This window comes from Dreissena polymorpha, chromosome 7 (genome assembly GCF_020536995.1).
Source record: "Dreissena polymorpha isolate Duluth1 chromosome 7, UMN_Dpol_1.0, whole genome shotgun sequence".
Lineage (NCBI taxonomy): Eukaryota > Metazoa > Mollusca > Bivalvia > Myida > Dreissenidae > Dreissena > Dreissena polymorpha.
The window spans coordinates 94,329,083-94,349,496 of NC_068361.1; the positions used below are offsets into that span (position 1 = coordinate 94,329,083).

The 20,414-nt window shown below is 35.4% G+C and overlaps 1 protein-coding gene across 1 annotated transcript; it reads right to left on the reverse strand.

Moving 5' to 3' along the window:
- Positions 1–3,724: 3,724 nt before the first annotated feature.
- Positions 3,725–17,711, reverse strand: LOC127839011 (zinc phosphodiesterase ELAC protein 2-like). The gene is made up of 14 exons (XM_052367159.1): positions 17,651–17,711; positions 16,949–17,009; positions 16,510–16,563; positions 15,442–15,580; positions 14,448–14,672; positions 12,628–12,803; positions 10,527–10,629; positions 9,497–9,638; positions 8,989–9,137; positions 8,431–8,521; positions 7,135–7,255; positions 5,796–5,874; positions 4,547–4,691; positions 3,725–4,277 (listed from the first exon to the last, which is right to left on the reverse strand). Exons 4-14 carry the CDS (start codon positions 15,447–15,449, stop codon positions 4,104–4,106), a joined length of 1,413 nt encoding a protein of 470 aa, XP_052223119.1. The 5' UTR covers positions 15,450–15,580; positions 16,510–16,563; positions 16,949–17,009; positions 17,651–17,711; the 3' UTR covers positions 3,725–4,103.
- Between the last annotated feature and the right edge of the window lie 2,703 nt (positions 17,712–20,414).

The following is a 20,414-nucleotide window of genomic DNA, read 5'->3' on the forward strand; positions in this document are numbered from 1 at the left end:
CCTACATTTCAAGAATATTTACGTATATGAAATTACAAAGTGGTGTTATTGTATTACCTTTTACAAAATTAACATTGCTGGTTTCGTACTAGCCATAAAACATTTATCATGGATTAACAAGTAACAACAAATTTATTAATTACACAAAATAACGGAAATCATATTAATTGCATTGTGGATTTACTAAACAAGCTATTTGCTACTGTTTAGAATTACACTATCTTACTAAAAATGATCACAGGTACTTAGTGTATTACATACTTGTGGTAAGTTTTGTATTACTAGTTTGACAATTATCGGCAGACACTTGTCGATATACATACAAAATTTGCATGGGAACTTTCATATTTTTTCAGCATAATTGCCTTCAAATTGTTAATTTAACAACCCATTGACATTGTTTGCACATCTGATCTTATTATACCATAGCTAATTTTTGTTTATAGATAGACATATATAGACTTTTCAAAGTTCTATAAAAGTGCACACATGTTCCATCCAAGTAAACAAACAGAACCAATAAAGATCACCACAGATAATAACTGTGTGTATAGCTTGGAAATTTTGATAGTTCAGGAATCCCTCTTTTGTTGATTTCTGTAAACCAAAACTGTCAGTTTTGCTGGATAGAATGGCTTGTATGATGCCCAGCTCTTGCCCTGGCAGAACAGCTTCTAAAAACGGAAAACCAACAAATATCTTAAAATTTGATCAATAATGCAGACAATTTATAAATGTCTTGTTTTTTTTTTGTTGATTTCGAATCTGGAAGATTTTTTTACTTTAGATTGTGGTACGAAAATCCAACGGTATCGGATTTTGTGGTTTTAGGCCTAAACTAATTATAGGGATATGTAACCTTTCGGGATATCGGTAAAGTGCGAGCAGACGAGGTGTAAATACGTTAAAAATTAAAGCTAAAAGACTAAAAAGTTAGATCGGAATATCTTTAATTATGTGAATAAATGTGTTTCTTGTGGATAACAACGACAACTTACCAGAATATTGCTCATGATCACACGTAAAACTTCTTTCTGAGAGCGAATGGAAAATGCGTCACAAATTCTGACGAATAAACAGTAGGGTGTCGTTATTGAAATACCGCGAGAATACTGGAAGAATAGAGATGCCAACTATAATGTTTAAAACAAATAATTTTTTAACAAGCGTTTGTGATTTGTCAGGATAATAATAACAATAAGATATCGAAAAGATCAAAGCAAATAAATTTGACAGAAATCTGAGATTCGGCAATATATTAAAGACGGGTTATGTTCACCTAAATTGTGTTTGGTAAAGACTGTCACTATATGTAGTGACCCAGTCTTCGGCTTATACCCACTGAAGAAGAGCATTCAGGGGAGATAATTGAGTAATGACTTAATTCTAGAACGGTTGCGAAGAAAAACAAATAATGCGAGAATATTTAGTGCAATTCGCTACACAATTATGATGTCACTGATATAATTTTTCCTGAGGTATGTATTAACATGTGATTTAGCATATGTCAAAGAGTTTTTGATTTGTTCAAGGTCATAAATAGCATCGCGAAAATATATGTCGCGTGGCAATTTTTTTTGAGACGCATCCCTATATGGTATTCTTATGTAATTTTATGGTCTAAATTTCCATATGTATGAACGGTCAACGCCCGCTTCGCGAGCTTTTGCCCGTATAAAATACATCCTGCATAGTATGAGCAAGGATTGCCGAGTGGTCTAAGTGGTAGACTTTTTACTCCAAGGGTCAGTGGTACGAGCTCAGTTGAGGGTTACTTTTTTTTTAAATTGTATTATTGCATTTTTAATGGGGCTTTTTAGAGGTCATGTTTACATTGATCAATATAGAGCATTTAATGACAAACTGAAATACATGCCAAAATCTGTGAAAAGGCTCCTTTAAAGGGCGAAAAAACTTGCTGGAATAGATCCAATTGTGAACATCATGCGAAAATCAATAATCATCTATCTACTATCTTTGGATACTGTTGAACTCTCCTTTCGGGTATTTTTAACAGATCGCGCTGTCATTGCAAGAAAAAGATTTATACCATATTTAAAATTTAAAGCAGCTGGTTCACAGATTTTCCTATTTGTGAACAAAGTCATAAAATGCATTTACAATTGCAATTTATTGAAATGGTTTATAAACAATTATACCGAGTTGGCAAATATAAAATAAAAACGAAGTGCCAGTCGGAACCCTCAACTGACATAATCTTCCACCTAAACAGCACTGCTTCTAAATGGAAGATTTTGTGCCCACATGGCATTGACCGTTGACCCTAAAATCGCCTTAATCAAGGTGGCTGTTCTTCAAAGTGTATTCTCTTTTTTCCAATATACAACAAATACAACGTTCATACGAAAAGTCTTCAAGGTACACGGAACTTGCGAATAACTGTTGACATTTCTATATATATTGTCTAGTGCAACATAACCAGTGTTACAGCCACAGGGGGGACACATTATACTTTCATTATGAAAGTAACCGTTTAATTTACTGACCTTCATTTCAATAGTTAACATGTTCAGTTTGGTGCTAATTAATCGTATGATTTCCAAGACTTGCTAATGAAAGAATCATGGACGCTTTTCATTATAAACAAGATGCGTTTGTGAAACACAATGTCCCCCTATATGACGTTTGACTTTGAAGGATGACCTTGACCTTGTGAAGGATGACCTTGACCTTTCACCACTCAAAATGTGCAGCTCCATGAGATACACATGCATGCCAAATGTCAAGTTGCTATATTCAATATTGCAAAAGTATTCATAAAATAAGCGATTTGGGCCACATATATTTGACCTCTGACCTTGAAGGATGACCTTGACCTTTCACCACTCAAAATGTGCAGCTCCATGAGATACATATGCATGCCAAATATCAAGTTGCTATCTTCAATATTGCAAAAGTATTCATAAAATTAGCGATTTAGGTCATATATATTTGACCTCTGACCTTGAAGGATGACCTTGACCTTTCACCACTCAAAATATGCAGCTTCATGAGATACACATGCATGCCAAATATGAAGTTGCTATCTTCAATATAGCAAAAGTTATTGCAAAATGTTAAAGTTGGCGCAAACAGACAGACCAACAGACAGACCAACAGACCAACGGACAGGGCAAAAACAATATGTCCCCCACTTCTATAGTGGGGGACATACAAACATTACATCATCAAAAGTGTGCCAAAGTTTCACCACGCTTACAATTAAGTGGCCCAATGTCATGTGAAATCCCCCGCAGTTGTTACTAACAACATTGTATCTTAATTATCAAAAGCAACTGCTGCCAATCAGCTACCGGCATTTAAATTTGCTTTAACTGATCAATTTTCGGTAAAATCAAAATATTATAATTTGCCAGTATATGTCACTGGTAAGTAAGACACAATTCTCAATCTACCACTCAAACTAAAGCCATGTACATGTTGTTCTGAAATTTAAAGCGAGTCCAAATATATGGTACCTCACAAACTGTTTATATTGTTTAGCCTTATAGCTTTAAACCATATTTGATGAAACACCAGCAGCGACTATACAAATTAATTAAAGTAACATAATTTCTTTATCGGGACTTTCACGCAAGAAACAGATGAAATTCAACTAAAAGGTTAAGTCAAAGCGTATATTTCTAGTAATACCAGTATTACAACCAAAATATCAAATACATTTATTTAACTCATCAACAGAAAATTGTTTTCATTTTTAATGTTCAATTCATTAACCTATTTTTCATAAAAAATATTATCATTCAACCTTAGAACGTTTTACATCTTTTTGCAATTCACCATGTTTTCTTTTCTCAGTCTGATCTATCTTCGTGTTCTGAATCAAAGAATCTTCACCAATCTCATAGCTATCAACAGAACAATCACCATTTTTCCCATGTTCTTCACCAGCACCAAGGTTCAAGTCTTTAAACTCTTTAGAACTCTCACACACTTGTTTCAAATTCTTGTCAAATTTTGCACCCTTCTTTTCATCCGATTCTGCACCCACACCTCTGACACTTCTGCCTGTATCCTCCCCATCTACACATGTCCAGCTATCTATCATTGCCAGTCTTTTCTTCAGCACTTCCTCCAAGTCTTCAACTGTAGCTGCCACGCCCTCTGCGAGACTTTTTTTTAGAGCCATCAGCGGGTTCAGTTTGTTTCACTTTCAAATACTTCTTTTTCGTGTCCGCTGCTTCAATGTGTGCTCCATACAGGCTCTCATAGAATGGCTTCATGTGGTATAGGAGATGTAATTGATTGGGCTTTATCTACAACAATATGATAAAACAATAAAATGCAAGTATATTTCCTCTATGTATGTATTGAAACCAGTACTTTAAAAGCCTTTTGATGGAATATGCTTACCTATTACATAATTTCAGGCAATTAAATAATTTCAGTGCCCATATATACAAATAATAAGGATATAGGAAATCATTGTAGTGTTAAAATAGCATGTTATTATAAAGACACCCAGAACTATAGTATAGTGTCAGAGCCACATTGTGCAGACTAACAATAAGACAGAAAAGCTTACCGTCATAAGATCGAATGCAAAGCCAACGTTTTCTGTGAACAAGGCAGTGAATTTTGGTATGTTGGGCATTTTCTGCGAAAAATGGGTGAGCAGAGTGTACTTGGCAGCCATCTTCTTGCCAACTAGTATTGCCTCACTGGTTACACTGTAAACAGAAATGGAAAAGCTACTTACAAAAGGTGGATTTTTTTTAATATTTAAGATTTTCACCGGTAAGTGGCAACTTTTTGATTATGCACTGACCATAATACATTTATAAGCACTAAAGGTTAACTTTCTGGAAATCAAAAACTGCCAAGTTATTGTTCCCACAAAAGAATCAAGATGAACTGATTCAAATTATTTAGAGCAAAGAGGTTAAAATGACATCATTATTTTATAATTCAAGGGCCATAATTCAGATGCACTTCAGTTGATCTGGTTGGTTATCAAACTAGGGCAAATTATTTCGCCTACAAACATTATCACCAAGTTGTCACTCATATCAGTAACTTTTCAAACTTGGGCGAAATCTTATGCTCAATAACATTATCACAAAGTTTTTACTAATATCTGTAACACTTGCAATCACATTTTTGGTCTGACAAAAAAAATGGAATAACATGCATTAACACCACATGTCAAGACCCTCGTTCCAAATACATGTACTGAGTTTTATCAGTCTATCATACGTATTTTTTTAGTTATTGTGGGATCCAGATTTTTCTTATTAACAGACAGACTGACATAATTTTGGACAAAACTGAATTAGAAAGCATATGTCTCATATTGTCTTCTATACACATATGCCACTCTATAAAAACATCAAGTTTTTATTAACCTAGCTTACTTACTTGTTGAGGTATCGCAGGATACAGAATTGAGTTTTCAATTATTTCTGTACCTATAGCATCGGTGACCGAGGCAACCTCAATTTTTGTCAGACGAAAAAAACACAACTGACATAATGTGGATACATGTATTGATCATCTGTCTTTTTATCTACATTCCACTTTCATTAATCTAGCTTAAGAACATTTTCAATTATTTCAAGATCCGGACTTTAGTTTGTTATTATTTCTGTAGCCATACAAACTGCAATTAAAACGTACTTACAACAAACATTTTGAGTTATACCTTTGGACGGACACACAAATAACCAGAAGGACAAACAGACGCATCGGAGATGCAACTTAAGTTCCCCCCAGTAACCCCGCCGACCGGGTTGGGGAGAACTAACCAGCTGCTTGCAGCTTGCAAGGATACATACCAATGATGCTTTTTCAAAGCATGGTCAATTTCGACATCGTTAAATGTGGCTTCATGGATCAATATATCACAATTCCTGCCTGAAAAGAAACAAACATATCCTAATTTAAGGATAATTAAAAACAAGAGAACCGCATAACGGGTGCCAAGCTCGGCTGCGGGTGCATTTTTAAAGAAATGAAAGTTTGTCAGAATTTGTTTTAGAGGTCACAGTGACCTTGACCTTTGACCTAGTGACCGAAATATGGGTGTGGCATGTAGAACTCATCAAGGTGCAGCTACATATGAAGTTTCAAAGGTGTAGGTGAAAGCACTTTGATTTTAGAGCCAATGTTCAAAACCTTGACAAAATGTTAAGGTTTTAGCACAACACGGACGACAGTCAACAGGACAACGGATACGACACAGCACGACGAGCTGGCTATGACAATACCTCGGGTTTTCTCCGAAAACAGCTGAGCTAAAAAAGAAGATCCAAACATATGAAAATTTACTGGTTAGATTAAACCAGTCTGATAAAGCATGGCATGTACACGATATGTGCAAATCTAAAACAAAATAATCTATTTGCTTCTAATCTGTATATTTAAAGATTCAGTTTCTTTTTTTATTCAAATGATATTATAATTTTGATGCCACTGCTTATGTTGCTGCTACTTCTTACCTTACTCATACTGGCACTACAGGTACATCTGTACTTTTACTTAAGTAAATTAAATTAAATTGTTGCTACTTTTACCACTGAATTCACAATTCTGCTGTTTCAATTGACACCTTTCCCCCCATCAGAAGCAAAGGGAAAATGGCTTTTGCAACCAGCATAAAACCAGAACAGCATGCGAGTTTTATGCTGTTTGCTGCTCATCAATATCTAAAGGTTGGAAATGAAGCCTTAAACAAGAGATGTGTTTGTCAGAAACACAATGCCCCCTAATAGCCCACTTTGAATTTATTTTTTTAACCTATGACCTTGAAAGATAACCTTGACCTTTCACCACTCAAAATGTGCAGCTCCGCCAGATTCACATGCATGCCAAATATCAAGTTGCTACGTTCAATATTGCAAAAGTTATGAAGAAGGTTAAAATTTTGGTTAAAGTTTTGGGACACACTAACGGACACATACAATGACAGACAGGCCAAAAACAATATACCCCCGATCTTTCGATCCGGGCGCATAAACATTGAATCTAGTAAAAAAGGTGTGAAATTTAATATAACTTTCTAATGGACTAAACCTGTGTACAAATTCGTATCTAAGTGGTAAAGGGTTAATAATTGGATACCGTAAAAATGAAATAAGGTCGGTAAACACCAGGAGTATTGAAAACAACACCAACCTGCCTTCACCAGAGTCTCACATGGCATGGTATCTCCGGAGTAAACTAACTTCCAGCCATCATTGTGTTGCATAACAAGTCCCGCAGATGACTTTGTGTGCAATACCTGGCATAGCTGTAGCTGTGAAACCAAGAATTCCAATTGGAACTATATTCAGATACATGTTTTTGTTAAAATCAATGATAAAAAAGGGAGGCCCCTCCCCTCAACTCACATCCATTTTATTTTAATAAGAAATAAAACAAAATGTCCAGCATACCCGGGTTATTACCTAACATTTGATCACATTTGCCCATTTGTGTACTTTTAATACTTTTAGTATAGTGAACATAGGTTTTTCTTACAAAAGCTAGGAGCTTTGCACAAATTGTATGTGCAATGGGCTGGACGGCTCATTCCGACTCATATCCATGCATGCCATCAAATTCAAGCTAAATAACATTTGCAAGTTTTTTTATATTGTTCAATATAAAGCATTTTCAGCCTGCTTATACACAGATAACTCTTCTTCACAATACAATGAACTGAACACTATTTACAGGATTTTATGGGACGCGCTATTCTGCTTCAAATACGCATTAAATGCCAGTCAGGACCCATCATATTTGTTAATTTGCGTCCCATGGGACGCAAATCATTTTGACGTATTGGTTCTCGTAATATCAACAAGAAACTCTGAAAGACAACTGCAGTACGTTATGTTCTAGAAGGATGTACGAGTTGTCTCGCTTGTTGATTTATAGAACAATGGTGTTATCGCGCACTTGCTGTTGCTAGGTGCAAAGTCCCGAATTGAGATTACATTGCGTAAATTTAAGCTTTTTATGTCGCTATGAAAGAAAAGCTTACTGAAGTTACGATAGCTTATTATCTGGCAAGCAAGATTAAACTATACAAATAAATACAATCTTTAATTGTATAGGTGTGTGTTATTTCTCGGCTATTGTTTACGTAAATAATCGATTACTATACTTTTAACTGATTGACTTTGACACTGTGCAGCCAGCATATTATTGGGACCCCCATTTTTATTGACAGGACCCCTGAAAATTTCCCTGCTATTAACAAATTGAATTTATAAAATTGACCATAATACATACAACACCAAGCAGGTCCGAAATACAATTTTAAATGTGACATTCCCAATATCCAATGCAATGATGCCAACTTAGGTAGCAAGCTTATGTTTGATTAAACCAGACATATATACCATAAGCATTTTTTAATTCACAAGATATTTAACAATGATGTTGGTAGCTTTAAACATTAAAAAGTTATTAATGTTCAACACTTACATCAGTCAAGCAAAGCCTTGTCTTGACTTGTTGCAACAAACCTTCTCGTGCAGTGTGGTTTGCATTGAGTAGAATGCTGTGGGGGATGAACCTGCAGAAAAGACTCTCGTATATCTGTTTGCACTTGTTTACAACTATCTACTTGTATAAAATAAAATATAAAATAATACTAACCATTATAAATTTATGTTGCAAATAAATATGACCTAAACGCAGATTTCGAAACCTAAATGCGGACCCTAATTTCGAGGTCAAGGTTAAAGGGGTCAAAATGTGTGTGCGTATGGAAAGGCCGTGTCTTTATACACATGCATACCAAATATGAATGTTACATCTGAAGCGACATAGAAGTTATGAGCATTTTTCGAAACCTAAACACAAAGTGTGACTGACAGACGGACGGACAAACAGACGGACAGTGCAATCATTATATGCCCTCCTTCCGGGGCATAAAAACAAACAAAAGCATACAATGAACTGTAACCCATTAATGTACATTACAGCTCAAATTAGTGAACCGTTCATCAAATTGGACACTCAATTTTCCCCTATACATACTCAAAGTCTTGTGAAATGTCGAGGACATGCTTGGAATAGAGTCGTATCCAGTTGAGGAGGAAGAAGGGAGCCAGCAGCAAGGGTCTCTGTCTAACTCCGGAATCTTGTGCACGAGTTTCACGAATCGCTCTCAAAATGGAGAACAATCCCTGCCAATAGAATAGTATAATGTACCGCAGTAGAAAAGAAAGAATTAGCGAAAGAATCAATTTCAAGTCTTCATGGGCAGTGATAAGACTATAGCTATCAGGATACATGTCCATATTACAGAAGCCTTTGGTTTATTGATAACTATGTTTAAATATCATTTTAAAAAACATCATCAAAGAAATCATCATAAAAGCCAAAATGCTCAGAATTTCTTTATCAGCAAGCCCTACTTGCCAAAATGGGTCAAAAGGCACGAAATCTGTATTAAAAGAGAATGAGTTACCACATCACAAGACTAAACTTTGCATATCTTTTCAACAATGTCGGCCAACCCTAACCAAGAACATTATAGCCTTACCCCATGGTGGTCGAAGTGCAGATGTGACACAAAGATAGCTTTGGTTTGCGCAAGAATCAGATTGGTTCTCTCCCTTCCGTACATGGTTATCATCTGATGGAGAGTGCCCTCACCACAGTCTAACAACATGTACTCATTCTGTCTGAGAACATCAAAAGGTGGTGTTTATTATAGACTATAGTCGTGGAAAATCACACAACTCTGAATTCTGGCCAGAGACTGCTTACAAAAGGATGACAATGAAATGGAATAGACTTACTGAAGTCAGGTAATTACAGAACATTTATAACATTAACCCATTTATGCCTAGCGTCTAGAAAAAAGGATTTGGCAAACAGCGTAGACCCAGATGAGACGCCACATGATGCGGCATCTCATCAGGTTCTGCGCTGTTTGCTTAAAGGAATTTCAATAAGAAATATTTTAAATATAGAAAAAAATATACTAGACATCCCTAATTTTGGAAATAAATTGATCCAATTTAGAAGGATGGGAGAGTCCACTAGGCCTAAATGTGTTAAACATGAGTAGGTTTTATGAATATTTCATAATCTTGCACCTTGGAGCACATGGTGTGAACCCATTGGATGAGGATTCTATTCTATTAAGAATATTAATGCATTCAAATTTCTACTCAAACACTTTATGCATTGTTTAAACAATCGAACATACATTCAAAAGTGAATTATCATCTATATAGGAGACAAATTGAGTCGCATTCTGAGAAAACTGGGCATAATGCTTGTGCGTAAAGTGCCATCCCAGATTAGCCTGTGCAGTCCACACAGTCTAATCAGGACACTTTCCACCTAAACTTGATTTTCGGTAAGGAGGGACTTCCTTTAAACTAAAAATACCATAAAAGCGTTAAGTGTCGTCCCTGTTAGCCTGTGCGGACTGCACAGGCTAATCTGGGACAACACTTTACGCACATGCATTATGTCCAGTTTTCTCAGAAGACGACTCAATTATAGTTTTATCAACAGTTTCAATAGCAGTCAGCCCATGGCTGCTTATGATCATAGGGTACCTTAAAGTAACAAGGATTCCTGATGCCCCTCTTTTTTGTGACGGTTTCGCAGACCCCGTGCCAATAAATGTTATCTCCGGATAGTCTTTATCAAATATAGGCGCTGTAGGGATGGAAAATATTAATGTGTATATTCATTCTTATTGTAAACCTTTCATCTACAAAGAAATTGGCATAAACAAATTGTCATTCACAAGCGACTAAAAATTTAAAGCCTTTTGGCTTATCAATATTTTCCAAATAATATACCAATATGTTTGTTATGCTAATTAGATAAATAACATTTGTTCCAAGAATACAATTAACCCTCTCCCACTCATAAGGTGAAAATGGCTATGTGCAAACAGCATAACACCAGAACAGCCTGCAAGTACAGGGTTTTTTTGCCCGATTTTATAGCCGAAATTTGGCTATGTTCCCAATCCCAAAAAGTATACTTTTTCCCAAAATGTTGCTAAAAATTCCCAATTGCCAAAAAAAAAAAAAATTTTTTTTAATTTTTTTTTTAGAAAGAAGTCTTATGTGTATTTTATCTCAATTTTAATTCAATTACATCTAACAAAGTATTATATGATTTTTTTCTTTTAATTTGAATGATTATAAAGAGTTAAATCAAATTTAGTATTTCCCTAATCAGTGGACTTTTCGTGTGGAAAAAAAGGCTAATGAATTTATTTTCCCAATTTCATGAAAATGCTGATAAAATTCCCAATTCCAAAGCCATGGGCTATCTCCCCAAAAAGTGGAAAAAAAAACCTGAAGTAACTCGCAGTCTGGTCAGGTTTATACTATTTACTGCTCATCGGTATCTATTGTTTAGCAATGAAGCCTTAAAAACTTGAACATAGTAAGAAAGGTCTTAATTAAATTTAACTTTCTAAGGGCCTACAAATGCATCAAAATACGTATCTATGTGGTAAAGAGTTAAAAAATAATTGCTAAAATTGTGTTTCCTCCTGTACATGGTATCATGCAGAATTGCAGACACGTTACTAAAAGATTCGTTAAAAAAATGATCCATATGAAGAATAAGATCGAGAGGTTTGAATATTATAAAATTAAACAAGGGACAAAATTGTCACAAAACCAGGTTTTCATTGTGAAAAAAAAATCTGATAAAGGGATAAAACTCAAAATGAACTTTTGAAATGAACAAACAAAATTAACCCCCTTTGTAAGTTTGTTTAAAAAAAAATAATCTATTTTTAGTCGTGGCGACCTTGACATTGGAGATATTGACGTGATTCTTTCGTGCGACACACCGTACCATGATGGTGAACAAATGTGCCAAATGATTTTAAAATCTCACAATGAATGACATAGTTATGGCCAGGACAAGCTCATTTATGGCCATTTTTGACCTTTGAACTCAAAGTGTGACCTTGACCTTGGAGATATCGACGCAATTATTTCGCGCGACACACCGTCCAATGATGGTGAACACATGTGCCAAATGATTTTAAAAGATGACAATGAACCACATAGTTATGGCCCGGACAAGCTTGTTCCGCCAGCCCGCCAGCCAGCCAGCCAGCCCGCCAGCCAGCCCGCCCGCATTCGCCAATCTAATAACCAGTTTTTTCCTTCGGAAAACCTGGTTAAAAACCTGGTTAAATATTGTAAGTTAAAGCTTAACTTTGTAACTTGAACATCATTGTAACATTATCATGATCTGCCAACAATAATTCTAAAGGGAACACTTAGTCAGGTTGGTATACAGCAAAGTTTCTTCTGAGGCTTAGCACACAAGAAAAGCATTATTATTACAACACAAAGACTTCATATTTAACGATTTCTTGTAAGTTGTAGAGAGTTCTGACCTTACGACACAAGTAAAGAGTTTCACTTTGATTTTATTTAACTCTTCCAGTGCTGGAACCGAATTTTGAAGGCCTTTGCAAGCAGTTTGGATCCAGATGAGACGCCACAGAACGTGATGTCTCATCAAGATTCAAACTGTTTGCTATTCTGATAGTATTCTTTGAAAAAAAAATCAAAGAAAATGCTAATTATAGAAATACAGCAGGCGACATTTTTGCAGACGACAACTTTCCCACCATACAAAGGGTTAATGATGCGCTAAAATACCTTGCACACATACCTGCATCACCATTCTTCAGCTTAAGCTTAAACCTTTCCATCGCTTTGTCCACCCATTCCTTGCTGTGTTCCTCTTTACTGCTGCCGCCAGACCTGTTCAGCTTTCGGACGTCTTCCATAATCTTCTCTTTCGCCACCTCCATTGCCTTGCCTGCATGGAACTGTGGAATCTGGTCACTGCATTGGAATAGGTGGCATGAATTAATTTTGTGAGCGTCTGTGAAATTTGGTCAATGCATTGGAATGGGTGGCATGAATTTATTTTGTGAGCATCAAACTGTGGAATCCAGTCACTGCATATGAATGGGTGGCATGAATTTATTCAGTGATTTTTTGTTTGAAAAGTTTCATGTTAAGCACAAAAATTTGGTAAATTAATTGTGAAAAGTATCAAAATTGTTAAAGCCAGAATCATTCAGTTTTGAATAATGTTAAGTCTTCAAACATTTTAAGATTGATCTATTTATATTTTATTCTCTTCACTTCTTTAATGATCATATCGGACATTTTTTGTGTATTCATTAACTTTCAAAAGAGAAGACACTATTTGGGGAAAATTTAAGATTTTTTGTCTGAGGGAAACTGCCTTTAAATGGAACTACAATAAACAAAACAAAAATAACTGTCATTAGATTTAATAATGTATGGGCCTTTGATTTAAATATAGTAACAAGAGCGCCGCATGACGGAGCAATATACGCCCGATTCGTGTGCCATTGGAGATGATACACTGATGATTGATGTATTTGTTTTGGAAATAAGCAAAAAAAACAACAACAACTTATATAAGTTTGGTGAAGATCGGATGAATACAATTTGAATTAGAGTCCGGACAAAGTGGCGCCGTTGAAAATGCACTAATTGACCCTATGACCTAGTTTTTGACCCGGCATGACCCATATTCGAACTTGGCCTATATATCAACTAGATGCAACTGCTGACCAAGTTTGGTGAAGATCGGATGAATACAATTTGAAATAGAGTCCGGACAAAGTGGCAAGATTTATACAATTTGAATTAGAGTCCGGACAAAGTAAAATGCACTAATTGACCCTTTGACCTAGTTTTTGACCCAGCATGACCCATATTCGGACTTGACCTAGATATCAACTAGATGCAACTACTGACCAAGTTTGGTGAAGATCGGATGAATACAATTTGAATTAGAGTCCGGACAAAGTGGCGCCGTTGAAAATGCACTAATTGACCCTATGACCTAGTTTTTGACCCGGCATGACCCATATTCGAACTTGGCCTATATATCAACTAGATGCAACTGCTGACCAAGTTTGGTGAAGATCGGATGAATACAATTTGAAATAGAGTCCGGACAAAGTGGCCCCTTTGAAAATGCACTTATTGACCCTATGACCTAGTTTTTGACCCGGCATGACCCATATTCGAACTTGGCCTAGATATCAACTAGATGCAACTGCTGACCAAGTTTGGTGAAGATCGGATGAATACAATTTGAATTAGAGTCCGGACAAAGTGATGCCTTCCGCCCGCCGCCCGCCGCCCGCCCGCCGCCCGCCCGCCCGCCAAGGGGTTTCACATAATACGTCCCGTATTTTATACGGGCGTATAAAAAGATTATACATCTTAAAATCCACTTCAATCAAGATTCAAGTTGAAAAACGATAGTCTGCATTTCAGTGTTTAATGATTTCACATAGCTGTAGCATTGAATCAATTTACTTTGAATCCTTCATCAAAAATAAAGGTGAATTAGTCTCCATTATACTCTTATCCCCTGGTTAAATGAGAATTTCAAAGTAGAGTGCCCATTGAAAAAAACGTGCGATCATATATTGCACATACCAATGAAATCCCTTCGAACTATATGGCCTCATCATGTAATTCAAATGGTAGCAACCATATACAGTGTTGGTATCCTGTGCTATATCCGGTCTCGTGAACGAGTACCCACGAGGTAGGGGGAATATATCTCCATGAATGTGGTTACGTATGCCACATGCGTTGTGGAGTTCGGGAAGGTAGCTCATTTCGGCCGCTTCATTGAGAATCAGGTGACGACAGTCGTAGCTTTATAATAAATGACCTGGTAAGTGTACATTTTTTTAAAGTTTTCTTATCATTTTAATATAGCCATGGGTCTCGGGATGCAATACCTCAACTACCTATGGTAAATAATAGTTAAGTTAAACAACACCATATAATTCAACGGCCATGGACCTCGGGATGCAGTATTTACTGTACACATCAACAACCTATGGTAAATAATAGTTAAGTTAAACAAGAGATGTGTTTGTCAGAAACACAATGCCCCCTGTTGCGCCGCTTTGAAGCCATATATTTTACCATTGACCTTGAAGGATGACCTTGACTTTTCACCACTTAAAATGCGCAGCTCCATGAGATACACATGCATGCCAAATATCACTATGCTGTCTTTAATACTGCAAAAGTTATTGCAAAACTTTAACCTTGACTTTAACCAAGGTTAAAGTTTTGGGACAGAAAGACAGAATGACAGACAGACAGGCCAAAAACAATATACCCCCGATCATTCGCTCCGGGGGCATAAAAATATGATATAATTCAACAGCCATGGGCCTCTGGATGCAATTATTACTGTACACATCAACTACCTATGGTAAATAATAGTTTAGTTAAACAATACCATATAATTCAACAGACATGGGCCTCGGGATGCAATTTTTACTGTACAAATCAACTTCCTATGGTAAATAATAGCTAATAAGTTAAACAATAGCATATATAATTCAACAAAACAGTAAAGTTCAAAATTACATTATAAACATACAAACATTTGATTCACATCCCCAATTACCATTTCATGAAGCTCTGGTATCTGGGGTCGTCTATGATGCTCTGTGGGGTGATGTGCACGATGATATCAGGTGAAGGAAGGTTGTGAAGGGGGGAGGTCAACAGGGAAGTCAGGTAGGCCTCACAAGGCACTTCCAACACTGAAAAGGAAATGATTTGTGTATTTACATAAGGATAGTTGAAAGTTTGAGCATACTGAAACAATATATCTAAAAAAGAATGTAAATTTTGTACAACTGTTTGACACCAAACACTTGATTTGCTGATTTATATGCAATACAAATATTTCACTGGTTATCACAGACAAATAATTTAATATATATTTAGGACAACACATAAATAAAAAAGATATAAATATAAGTAAAAGATATATTTAATCTGAACATGACTATTTCTTTTGTTTTGTTTGTATAGCTTTTTCCAGCTTTTTGCTTTGATTCTTTCAAAAGGATTTCACTGCAAGATTTTGCATAATTAATAAAAAACATGACAATATCAAAATTATGACATCATTTTAGATTGACATAATTGATAGGCTGTTCTTATTACTGTCATCATGCATGAACCACTAACATGTAAATACAGATGTATGATAACTGTCTAGAAACCACATGCTACTTTGATTGGTTATGCAAATGTTTCAACATACCAGACATCCAAAAATATGACAATGAAGATTATAGAGGATCCGAAAAGGAAGTAAAAACAGCAAATCAATTTCACAATCGCCAATGTGGACTAATTTAAAGTGATACAAGTATACTTTTTGATATAAATAAGAAAGGCTAAATGTGTTATGTTAACCCTGTACCACCTAGATATGTTATTTGACACATTTGTAGTCCGATAGAAAGTTAAATTTAATTAAATACCTTTCTTACTAGATTCAAGTTTTAAAGGCTGTATTCCAACCATTAGATACTGATGAGCAGCAAACAGCATAAAACATGAACAGACTGCGAGTTACTTGCAGGCTGTTCTGGTTTTTTTGCTGTTTGCACATAGCCATTTTCACTTTGCTTCTGGGTGGGAAACGGTAAAACATGCACTTCAAAGTATCCTTGCTTACCTATCAGAGGTCCCAAAACTGGCCCTTTTCTAGAATTATATCTTTAGGCTCCAGCTAAAAAACACAAGCCAATGATGTGTGTCAAGTTCAAACAGTTACACCTGCTAAAGTTTGAAAGCAAACTTGAAAACACATTTTTTCTGAAGGTTCAAAGACTGAAAATGTGAGCCATTAAAAAAGCAAAAATTTGAAATAATTGATTCTAGAAACTGGGCTTTTTCATTCCCACAGCTTTTGGTCAACTAACATAATATTTTAACCTGGGACATCGTAATAGATGGTAAAGAAAACAACTACTGAGAGAAAGTATGACTTAAGAGGCTAATTTCGAGCTCCATAACTCAACCTGCTTATATTGGTCTCATGGCATGTAGATTTTAATGAAGATATACATGTATTATGCTTTTTATGACATTTAGTACAAAGGCTATTGACAAACCTGTCTACCATCTGGCAAGGTGACTGACCTGCCCTTAACTAGCTCCCCTACCCAGGGTCCACTGAAAGATTTTCAATAAATAAAGTGGTTAACAAATAGTATTAGATACGTATTGACCATTCAGACTACCTACACATTGCATATGAACAGCAGCCGAATGCGTGACTATAATGCAATTCAGCCAGAGGTTGGATTTTATAATATATATATTATTACATCATTTTTCAAATTTTAGCTGGTGAAGACTATTTACTGAAAATAGTGACAAGTCGATATGCGCGTTTATGCCTCTTTACTATATGTAGAAGCATTTTAAGGACATTAACCAGCCATACAGACAACAAAGGACAAAACTGTGTGAGAAACCATATTACACAGAAATTGACACATGCGCAATTGAAAATGATTTGACATGCACTGGTATTAAGTACTGTTAAATCCAGGAAAGACATATTACACAACATCATGGTTGGACTTCAAAGTATTGCTTTTAGGGTACGAAATGATTCTCTTCCATGCTGACCAGTAAACACCGAGTTCAAATTTTAAACAAAAATTACATATTTTGCACGAATGAATAAATGTTCTCAAATTATCAGCCACATATATTCAGATTATTTTTTCTAGTTCAGTTAGTACAAGTTTTGAAACCCATCACAATATCTTAGGCGAGTTTTACATATAACAATGTCATGTACTCACCGTTGGATTTTGAGAGCCTCCAGTTTGTGTCTATCAACCTTGGGTGCTGTCTCCTTGAACTGAAAATACCAGACTTTAAACTGGCTGTGTGTGAACAGGATTTTTTCCTGCGGCATGTCAGCTCTGTTCCTTTGCAAATTCGCAATGTTGCCATCATAATGCTCGTCATATAGAGGCACATATTCCACTGTCAACTGAGCATCTTCGTACGACTTGTGTGGCAAACCACGCCATTCTGAGGTATAACAGAAGAGGCATAATCAGTGTTCTTCAGAAGCACCAGCAGCTGGCGATGTCACCGGTTACATTCAATCTAGATGCAGGCTACTTTAAATATCAATTGAAATAATGCAAATAAACCCGTTTGATTGCTTAGTTGTCTGCTACTTTGAAAATATAACTGGATTTTGAATTTTTTTGGAGAACACTTGCATAATGTGATTTTTTTTTTTTATGAAAACAGACATTCAGTTGGTCAATAAAAATTCACTACTGTTGACATCAATGATTGAATTTGACAAGCCTTCTGTAACACAAGCGAGGAGTTTATAGTAGAAATGAAAATCGTGTAATTCACTGAAAATGTTTTATGTTTTTTGAGTGACCTAAAACCCTTCTTTAACACAAGAGAATGTTGTACTCTTGTGTATGGATTATTTTATGAGGGACACAATAAATGTTGTACAAATAGAACATACATAATTGAATTATAAGGAAGAAAATAAAACACAGTTTGTTAGACAATACACATTTAAGGAATATCTAAGTAAGTATGAAATACACTTGGTAATGAAACGTTTGTGCAAAAATCATTTGTGAAACAACTAAACTAAAATTCTGTTCCACAAGAAAACTTCTTAAAAACATGAACTATTCAATAACAAACAGACATATAAATCAAATATTTATTTAAAAGGTAGCTCCAGATAACTTTAATTCAATTAGTATTTTACTTTCTGTTTAAAAATTAAAAAAATCATCTCCAGAATTTGCCATCAAATAGTTCACAGACGAATATACATGTACCATGGTCTGCTGTAAAACTATATGGTCAATAAATTGTGATAAATTTAGTACATCAACACTGCGTTACAAAGTAATTTTCTTATATTTTGATATAAAAAGCAGACTGGCAGTATATGCTAAAATAATAAATAGAGCATATTGTCTTTTTTTGGATAATACCATGAATTATTTTCTCAGTAAGGTGAGAAAACTAATATTTCCAAGAGCGCTTAAGCGATATATATCTGAAGCACTGAAAGTTGATATTAGAGTTATATGTCATCCATGTCAAAACCAAATAAATATGAAATGCACCCACTAAGTTTCTACCTAACCATAGACAACGTAGGTAATCAAAAGCACCATGGAAGACCATAAACATATATTTAAATACATCCATAGACAGTAAAATGTTACTGTGATGATATCGATATTTGGCTCTTAACAAGCTAGTGTATGTCCTCTCTTAAGGTTTATTTAACACTTATGACTAATCTATTTTTAACATTTCACTTCGTTTTCCACTACTGTCCTTATTAAAGGCAGATTTTTAGAACAAAATATCATCGTTTGTCATGAAACTTAACATTGAACCCAAAATATCCAAATTAAGTTTCCATAACTGTACTTACCAATTCTTGCCCTTGGATCAGCATGTCCCTCTGAAAAGTGACTCAATAGGTCCAGCCCCTTTTCCTAGAAGAATATATCAATCCAGCTTTACTCATTTCAACTATCAGGTTATCCTGGTCATTTAAGGAAAAATGCAATGTTGGGATTGGGCATTTTTTGCGCCAAAAAGTCCACTGATTTGGGAAAAAAGTATTTATTAACTCTTTATTACACTTTAAATTATAAGAAAAAGATGTAATTTAAATAAAATTGAGATATAATAATCATAAGAAAATTCTAAAAAAATAAATATTGTTTTGAATTGGATATTTTTTTCAAATTGTTTTTGTTACCAATTTGCTTTGGGAATGGGTCAGTTTAATGGATCCGTAGATAAACCAGGAAAAGGCATGACTATCAACATCCTTCACATATATAAATATAGTTCAAGTAAGGAATCAACCAATAACTGTAAATTAATAAAAAAAACTTTACAATCTAATGACTCACTAACTTATAGAAATTACAACTAGCATGATCATAATTGGCCCAAAATTACAATTTCCCCTAAAACATTTTTTTTTTAAATCACAGTCTATTATTAGTATTATAAAAGCTTTCGGGGAAGAGGTGTTTTGCGCAATATAATTTGTAACAATACAATACTATTAGTATATGCTTCTTGTTATGTGTGATGAGTATCACAGTCTTATTCAGTCTTAATATTGCAAACAAGACTTTGACCTTATTTATATTTGCAACAAGCGTATGTGTATAGCAACTTTTATCCTTAAACCGCAGTATTCCCAGTTCAGACTCAAACCCATAACCCATAGGTAAAACAAGAGCACTGCATAACGGGTGCCACGCTCGGCTGCAAAAGCTTGTCAGAATTTTTTTTTTTAGGTCACAGTGACCTTGACCTTTGACCTAGTGACCCAAAAATGGGTGTGGCGTGTAGAACTCCTGAAGGTGCAGCTACATGTGAAGTTTCAAAGTTGCAGGTGGAAGCACTTTGATTTTAGAGCAAAATGTGAAGGCTTTAGCACGACGCGGACGTCAGACGACAACGGACATGATGAGCTGGCTATGACAATATCTCCGGTTTTCTCCGAAAACAGCCGAACTAAAAATGCACTAATCAGTT